The sequence below is a fragment of the Gadus morhua genome, chromosome 9, assembly GCF_902167405.1.
Source record: "Gadus morhua chromosome 9, gadMor3.0, whole genome shotgun sequence".
Lineage (NCBI taxonomy): Eukaryota > Metazoa > Chordata > Actinopteri > Gadiformes > Gadidae > Gadus > Gadus morhua.
The window spans coordinates 12,547,477-12,556,520 of record NC_044056.1 but is presented as its reverse complement, the minus strand read 5'-3'; the positions used below and the strand labels follow the sequence as shown (position 1 = coordinate 12,556,520).

The 9,044-nt window shown below is 48.8% G+C and overlaps 1 protein-coding gene across 1 annotated transcript; it reads left to right on the top strand.

The window, feature by feature from the left end:
- The first annotated feature begins 331 nt into the window (after window positions 1-331).
- LOC115550686 (muscarinic acetylcholine receptor M4) lies at window positions 332-5,551 on the top strand. Its single transcript, XM_030365943.1, has 3 exons — window positions 332-491; window positions 2,058-4,872; window positions 5,332-5,551. Exon 2 carries the CDS (start codon window positions 2,063-2,065, stop codon window positions 3,233-3,235), a length of 1,173 nt encoding a protein of 390 aa, XP_030221803.1. The 5' UTR covers window positions 332-491; window positions 2,058-2,062; the 3' UTR covers window positions 3,236-4,872; window positions 5,332-5,551.
- The last annotated feature ends 3,493 nt before the right edge of the window (window positions 5,552-9,044 follow it).

Genomic DNA, 9,044 nt, shown 5'->3' with positions numbered 1-9,044 from the left:
TAGAAGGGGAGGAGCCTGAGGAGAAGGAGCCTGTATAGGAGGAGGAGGAGGCTGAGGAGAAGGAGCCTGTATAGGAGGAGGAGGAGGCTGTAGTGGAGGTGGAGCCTGAGGAGGAGGAGCCTGAGGAGGAGGAGGAGGAGGCTGTAGTGGAGGAGGCTGTAGTGGAGGTGGAGCCTGAGGAGGAGGAGCCTGAGGAGGTGGAGGAGGAGGAGGAGGCTGTAGTGGAGGAGGCTGTAGTGGAGGAGGAGCCTGAGGAGGAGGAGGAGGCTGTAGAAGGGGAGGAGCCTGAGGAGAAGGAGCCTGTATAGGAGGAGGAGGAGGCTGAGGAGAAGGAGCCTGTATAGGAGGAGGAGGCTGTAGAAGGGGAGGAGCCTGAGGAGGAGGAGGCTGTAGAGGGGAGGAGTCTGAGGAGGAGGAGGCTGTAGAGGAGTAGCTCTCAGCAGCTCTCAGCTGCCCAGCAGGACGAGGGAGGAGACGCGGGCGGTGGTACGGTAGGTGACTCCTTCTACTACGGACCACAGAGACCTCAGACTGCTGCTGTAGACACCGGGTCTTTGTCACGCTGTTCTACTCTGTACTTTTGGTATTTTAACACTTCATATTATCTTAATATGCTATTTATATATTTGTTTATTTCACTAATTTGCCTCGTTCTATTATATGCCTTCAAATAAATATATATATTTAAATGTCTATCAGATTTCTCTATAATTGTATTGTTTGAATTGTATATTTTATTCTGTATTTATGGATTTCTGTAAACAGTTGTTGACCCTCTGAATGAAGGCTTTCAGTATCTTAGTCCTTGCCATTGAGCACGTTCACTTTCTATGTAATGGTGCTAGACCAGTATGAGCCTGGGAACAGACCAGTCTGCCAGCTCATGGGACTCAGATGTTTGGTCTGACGTCTGGCCCCTTCAACAGCACAGGACTGGTGGAGGCTGACGGTGCAATGAGGTCTGTGGAGAGGCATTAGGGCGTAGCTCTGGGGGGGTTAGGGTGGAGGCGTTAGGGCGTAACTCTGGGGGGGGGGGGGGGGGGGGGGGGTTAGGGTGGAGGTGTTAGGGCGTAGCTCTGGGGGGGTTAGGGTGGAGGTGTTAGGGCGTAGCTCTGGGGGGGGTTAGGGTGGAGGGGTTAGGGCGTAGCTCTGGGGGGGGGTAGGGTGGAGGCGTTAGGGCGTAGCTCTGGGGGGGGTTAGGGTGGAGGCATTAGGGCGTAGCTCTGGGGGGGGTAGGGTGGAGGGGTTAGGGCGTAGCTCTGGGGGGGGGTTAGGGTGGAGGCGTTAGGGCGTAGCTCTGGGGGGGGGGTTAGGGTGGAGGGGTTAGGGCGTAGCTCTGGGGGGGTTAGGGTGGAGGCATTAGGGCGTAGCTCTGGGGGGGTTAGGGTGGAGGCATTAGGGCGTAGCTCTGGGGGGGGGTTAGGGTGGAGGCGTTAGGGCGTAGCTCTGGGGGGGTTAGGGTGGAGGCATTAGGGCGTAGCTCTGGGGGGGTTAGGGTGGAGGCATTAGGGCGTAGCTCTGGGGGGGTTAGGGTGGAGGCGTTAGGGCGTAGCTCTGGGGGGGTTAGGGTGGAGGCGTTAGGGCGTAGCTCTGGGGGGGGTTAGGGTGGAGGCGTTAGGGCGTAGCTCTGGGGGGGGGTTAGGGTGGAGGCGTTAGGGCGTAGCTCTGGGGGGGTTAGGGTGGAGGCGTTAGGGCGTAGCTCTGGGGGGGTTAGGGTGGAGGCGTTAGGGCGTAGCTCTGGGGGGGTTAGGGTGGAGGCGTTAGGGCGTAGCTCTGGGGGGGGGGGTTAGGGTGGAGGGGTTAGGGCGTAGCTCTGGGGGGGTTAGGGTGGAGGCATTAGGGCGTAGCTCTGGGGGGGTTAGGGTGGAGGCGTTAGGGCGTAGCTCTGGGGGGGGTTAGGGTGGAGGCGTTAGGGCGTAGCTCTGGGGGGGGGTTAGGGTGGAGGCGTTAGGGCGTAGCTCTGGGGGGGGGGTTAGGGTGGAGGGGTTAGGGCGTAGCTCTGGGGGGGGGTTAGGGTGGAGGCGCTGTCACTGAGGAAAACGCTCTTCCTTGGACAGGAATCATGTGGTCGGCGCCAGAGAACGACATCAACACCTCCACCCTGGCCTGCTCCTGCTCCAATAGCTCGTGCCCCTGCTCCTACAGCACCACCCAGACGGCCTCCATCGTCGCGGCGACCGCCTCCCTCAGCCTGCTGACGGTGCTGGGCAACGCCCTGGTGCTGCTCTCCGTCGCCCTCCACCACCGCCTGCGGACCGTACACAACTACCTGGTGCTCAGCCTGGCGGCAGCAGACCTGATGGTGGGCGTGGCCTCGGTGCCGTTGGCCGGCGTGTACCTGGTGGGGGGCCGCTGGCCGCTGGGCCCCCTGCTGTGCGACCTGTGGCTGCTGCTGGACTACGTGGCGAGCAACGCCTCGGTGCTCAGCCTGCTGCTCATCTGCCTGGACCGCTACTTCTGCGTGACGCGCCCACTCAGCTACCCCGCCCGGCGCAGCGGGGCTGGGGCCGGCCTGATGGTGGCCGGCGCCTGGATGCTGTCCCTCCTGCTGTGGGCTCCGCCCATCCTGTGCTGGCAGACGCTGGCGGCACGGCGGCCCGTCCCGGCTGGCCGCTGCTACATCCAGGTGCTGGCCAGCGCCCCGCTCACCCTGGGCACCGCGCTGCTCTCCTTCTACCTGCCCGCCGTCGTCATGGCGACGCTGTACGGCCGCATCGCTGCCGCCAGCCGCAGCCGCCTCCCTGTGAGGCCCCACCCCCGGGCCGCCGCCCGGCCGGGCCCCCACCTCCAGGGGGGCATGGCCTCGGGGGTCTCCCAGACCAAGACCCCCTCGGAGGGACCGAGCCACGCAGACTGGAGACCCCAGGAGGACGGAAGCTCCTCCTCTCTACGCCGGCCCCCGCGGGACCCGGGCTCTGACACCCCTCCCTGGAGGCGAGGCCTGTCCCGGAGCTGCTCGACGCTGGCCCGCTGGCGGGGGAGGAGCCGGGAGCGGAGGGTGACCCACGCGGTGCTGGCCGTCCTGCTGGTGTTCATCGCCACCTGGCTGCCCTATAACGTGCTGGCTGTGGTGGGCTCCCTCTGCCGGGTGTGTGTCCCCGATGCCCTCTGGGCCGCCGGCTACTGGCTCTGCTACGTCAACAGCGCCATTAACCCCGCCCTCTATGCCCTTTTCAACGGAGCCTTCAGGAGCAGCTTCCTCCACCTTCTGCGCTGCAGCCGCGCGCCACCCTGAGGAGGAGGAGGAGGAGGAGGACCTACCGCCGGAGGAGGAGGAGCTCCACCCTGAGGAGGAGGAGCTCCACCCTGAGGAGGAAGTCTGAATCATTCTTTAGTTTGGGAGGTGAATGTTTAGTTCTGAGTGCTGGTGACTTCACGGTTTGAGGCCAAAGCAAGTTTGCACATGCAGCTAAAACATGCGCTAGCATGCTAACGAACTGCTCGTCTGCCTCCTCAGTTAGTTTAGTTTATTGTTTATATTATCTCTATTTAAATTGAGTCCAGTGAAATAAAGCCTTATTTAAAGGGGAGCTGTGGTCAAGGGCCTGACCTCCATGACCACCTAACCCGTCCTCTGGTGCTCACTGTTCGTTGGGGCAGAGAATAGGGCACTGCAGGAAAGAGCCATGATGGAAAACTGAGGCACAGGTCAAAGGTCATGGTGTTGTGGTTTAATTAAATGATATACCGCTAATAGGATTGGATTTAGAAAGGATATTGGATTATGATTGAATTAACTAATAAAACAACACTCACCTGTCATGTACTAACTCTCATCCTATCAGAAGGGCTCAGCGTGTCCCAAGCCTTCTGATTGGTGGAGCCCTCAGCCGCCTCCTCCTGTCTGGGTTGTTTCAGTGTGGATCCTGAACCTCGTCTGACTTTACTGTGATGGTGTGCCTCCAGACAGACCTTCTGTTTCCGTTATGTGCCGACCGTACAACATTGTGAGGCCAAATAAAGGACCAATATTGTGGTTATTTTAGTCTTTCAATTCTTTGCTATTTGAATTATTAAATTATTATTCAGCTAAATGACACAAGGAGGCGTACTTCAAACCAGAGTGTCAGAATACAGGCCCTCCGCAGGACCCCCCCCACCCCTCACATCAGGACCCCAGTATCACGGCTCACTGACGAGAGAGTCAGAGAATTAGAATTGGCTAATTCTATGTTAGAATTAGCGCAATAATAACGCGTTAACCCAATCTTGTTTTCAATGTTTACAATTCCCAAATCTGTGGTGTTTCGTAAGATTCATATTCAACCCACTCTGAACGAGTCAATAAAACTCCAATATCACTTGGTCTAGTTTTTGCTTACATAAATTATGGCTACATTTGGTATGAATGATTATGTGTCATTCCGTTTGATAATCTCATTTAACTCAGAATGGATTTAAAGTACACCATAAAACTTTTGGTTTAATTTACTTTAATATAAAGGTTAAGAGTCATTGTGATGCTTCTATAACCCTTTATGAGTCGATTGGTCGCTGTTTCGACTCCACCTAGCGCATCTTGGCGGAAAAAAGGGAATATGCAAGTTTCTGCCGGCGACCCGCCGCCCACTCTCGCGAGAGTCTCGGGTCTCTCGAAGTACCGAATTGCTTTACGGTACTAGTACAGACCCAACACGGAACCGGATCGATATAAACGAAAGTAGCGCAGGGTTTGTTACATTCATCATGGATCAGCCGACTAAAATGAGACAGAAAATCCCTATGTCGGAGAAACCACAAGAGAAAAGGGAGACCGATAGAGAGGCCACACACGAGTAAACGTTGGGCGAGCTTCTCAGGAATAGCGTGAACTGACAGAAAAAGACTGCAAATCAGATGCCGACTTGCCATGGACGTGTTGCTCTTGAAATTGTAAGTACCCTTGGGTGAACTCTGTATTGTGGCTTCTTGATGTTGATGGTGTCTGTAAAAATGTGTTTGCCCTGTATGTTTCTAACTTGCTTGCAGGGGTGTTCGCGTACTCGCTACCAACACCTTCGTTTCCATGGTTGTTTTGCTGTTCGTCTGTCTCGTCCCCCAGATAAAGGCTAAATCCCCGAATCCAGGTTCTTGTTTATTTAGATCACTAGACCGCTATTCGAATGCCTTCGATTTTCTAAGGGTGTACTGTATAGCCTATATCGTGATATGTCCGGCTGGCCATATAATGCAGTTACCTGCACGAGAGCTGCTAGTTGGCACATATTCGTCGGTAACAGAACTGTTACGATACGTGAACCTCCATTATAGCTTTAGCCATGTTATACCTTTTGCGTAGCTCCCCGCTTGTAACCATGTCTGTAAAAAGTTTGCTTTGTATTTTTTTCTTAGTTACAAGCGTTGGCAAACAGCATTGCTATGACGCTTGATGACCCAAGACGGCTCGGCCTGCCTGCCCCGGTACAGCCAACACCCAAATCCGAACTTGTGCGGGTACAAATGTGACGAGGAAATCTAGAGAACCCTCAAGAAGATGTTACACAATAGCCGTAAGGCAAGAAACAAACTGTCACTTTAATGCATTTCTTTCAATATCCAAAATAAATATTTTTCTAAACAAAGTGTTTATTATTGAACCAATGATAGAAAGGTGGTGCAAACATCTGTTATTTCAAAAAAATTGAAACATTTTAAAACCATAAACAATAATATTTATTAACAATGTTTATTTGCAAGCATTTACACGTAAAAATAAATGCGTCCCTATTCTTCCAGACACAGCATCTGCCTATCTATGAGAACTCTCCTGCGGGGACGAGCGACAGCATACCGTCTCATCTCTGAAGCTATTTCCCTGTCATTCCGTACAAAAGTGACGTACTTGAACAGATACATAAATGTACGATTGCTGCGCAAATTGGTCATGCTGTCGTTATGTATTATGTTGGCCAACACTCCAATGATCGTTCTGTTCAACAACCAAAGATAAACCAATTCTAATCTAGGATATAACATCTCCCCGTCAACTGAAAAAAGGATGGGTTTATTGTAAAACATACACCCTTTCAAAATGTATAACCATGTCTACTCTTTATGAACATCTACTTCGGACATTGCTCCACGCATTCGCCGGCTTCTTTGAAAACAAATGCACACATGGCAAGCGTAGAAGTGGATGGGGAAGGGTCGTCAACGAGTTGTTACGACAGTGTTGTAGCGCCTCCAAAGCTGTAGGGTGAGCTCAATAAGAGCGCAAACCAAGAAAACGGCGAATAAGTGGGCAAAGTGGCATATTTCCCCTTTAAAATACGACGCTGAAGTTGGCATCCGATTCGCAGCATCCGATTCAGCAGCTGGTCCACTTTAAATCGGTCCTGATTGAAAACCACTACACCTAGACTCTTCAAATCTGGACTAAATTATCACAGTGACATTATAATAAACATAGTTACGGATTTGTGAAACCTTTTTTCTATTTGTGAAAATGCAATGCAGGCTCATTTTAATGCTTTTTAGGGGTCCAGACTGCATTAGAACGGGTCCTGATTGAAAACCACTACACCTAGACTCTTCAAATCTAGACTAAATTAACACAGTGAGGCTATACATTATGTAAAACATAGTTTCAGATTTGTGAAACCTTTAACCTATTTGTGAAAATGCAATGCGGTCTGTATTGCATTTTCACAAATAGGGTAAAGGTTTCACAAATCTGAAACTATGTTTTACATAATGTATAGCCTCACTGTGATGATGTAGTCCAAATTTGAAGAGTCTAGGTGTAGTGGTTTTCAATCAGGACCGATTTGAAGATTCTAAGTGGTTTTCAAGCCGAATCGGATGCTGCGAATCGGATGCCAACTTCAGCGTCGTCTTTAACATAAGATTTTTAAAAAATGCGATTCACCGTGAGTTAACTCACCAATTACGTTGGAAGTCGTTGGTTGAGTCAGTGAATGATCTGCTCGGTATCAGAGACCGTAACACGGCAGGTTGGTCCCACCCGATATCTAACAGATTTTTGCTTTCAAAAATATTAATTAATGTGTCGGTTCTTAACTTTCCGAAGGGGAAAACCTTTAGGGGGCACTATTACCTGTTGGATCCAGGTGGTAGTCTAGTCTACTAGTACATGTTGGATGGATCCAGCGGGTACTAGTAGCCTACCTGTTGGATCCAGGAGGTACTAGTACCTGGTGGATCTAGGGGGGGTTGGTCTGGAAGTACTAGTATCCAACGTTGACCACCGCTGTTGTAGCCTAGCGGTAGCCACTCGTGACCGTTAAAAGTAACGTTAGTCACTCACTCAATGTTATCTAACTACTTTTAGAAACTATTTTCCCCGTGGATTCATTGTAATTGCTGGTTTTTGGGATATTTTCTTATTTCAGACTCTGACATTAGTCTTTTTTTAAGGCGAGACACGGCAGGCAAAATCATCGATTTTTCAGTCACTGGTCAATTTTGATATTTTGGGCTATTTTGCACCATTAACATGTAATGTTTCGCACAAAAGAAAAAAAAATGTCAAAACGAAACATTTAGGTGTTTGTTTTATTATAGTTTGTCAACTTGCGCCTCTGAATTTTACAGAAGATTCACCAAACGTTTGCTTTATTACGCACCGTTTCAAATACAGCCGGTCTCTGTCGTATGTGTTCCGTGGTATCATTGGAAAGCACTCGATCTGCTGCACAACATAAAACTGATATCTGATTGGCTGGACTCGATTTCCGACCGGACGATTGGTTCGAATGTATCACGTGGTATGCTCTCAAGCTTGGTTGGCTTTTGTCATAAGAATCTTTAAAAGCCGTTTTCTCAAAATGAGTTTTTCCTCACGCGCCAAGCAAGGAATCTCCACTTCTGTAGCACCTACATGCACCAAACTTTAGAATCTTATTCTCAGCTATTATATGAAGATTTTTACAGTGGGATTTGTTGATATATCATTCTTGGCCTGATTTACATGACATTTTATGCATAAAAATAGGGCGGCAATCAATTTTTTTATTTTCTGATTAACTGGATAACGAAAGGAGATATCCATAATCCCCTTTGTAAATATTTTTCTATTTAATATAGCAACAACATGAAAAAATAATTTTGAGCCTGGCTTTTTCCAATGGTCCGATTCTTTGTTTCAAAATGTATGCATATTTGCGCATATTTTATTAGATATAGCCTAATTACCATATCTTAACATACAATTACAGAAAACTTTCAATGCATTTTCTTCTTCTAATCATGTGGCTAATCAACCGGTAAAGTTTCATAAAGATATCTGTAAGTTAAAAAAAAAATCGCATTCACCTGCCGTGTCTCGCCAGACTAATTTCAACTAATTGATTGGCCTAAGTATCTGTTGCTATGTAAGAGTTTATCTATGATAAGGTAAAATATAACTTTATTAATAATAATAATAATAAATGATTTATTATTTTATACTTTATTATTATACTTAATGAATGTGGGTGGTCTTTTAAAACAACCGAAACTAAAGACCGGAAAAACAGGCAGAAAATAAATTCAGTAGTCGTTATGCCACCAAAGTGTCGCCTGCGCGCCGAAACTGACCTCTGGTGGTGAGTCTGAGTGTTACCTGGTTGAGGCCTCTAGTGGTGAGTCTTGAGTGTTACCTGGGGGTAAGTCTGAGTGTTATCTGCTGGTGAGTCTGAGTGTTACCTGGTGTTGAGTCTGAGTGTTATCTGATGGTGAGTCTGAGTGTTATCTGATGGTGAGTCTGAGTTTTATCTGGTGTTTAGTCTGAGTGTTACCTGGTGTCTGAGTGGTGGTGATCTAAGCGGTAGCCCGTTGGTGGTGAGTCTGAATGTTAGCCCCCTGGTGGTGAGTCTGAGTGTTACCGGTGAGTAATACATTGTTCAACCTAGATATTCTAAACTTTCAGTGCATGCTTATCAATACATCTTCAAATGGCTGTATTAACAACAATATTTGAGATACTTGTATGAATATGTTTTACCATAGTTGCGTCAATATGTGTTAGTATATAGTTATGTCTTATTAAAGATGTATTATATAGTTATGAATCAGTGAAGACGTTTTAGGAAAAAGAGTTGTAAATAGATTTTAGATATTGATAT

Excerpts from the sequence above, each read along its gene's own strand:
- LOC115550686 (XM_030365943.1), top strand. The coding sequence starts at position 2,063 with ATGTGGTCGGCGCCAGAGAACGACATCAACACCTCCACCCTGGCCTGC.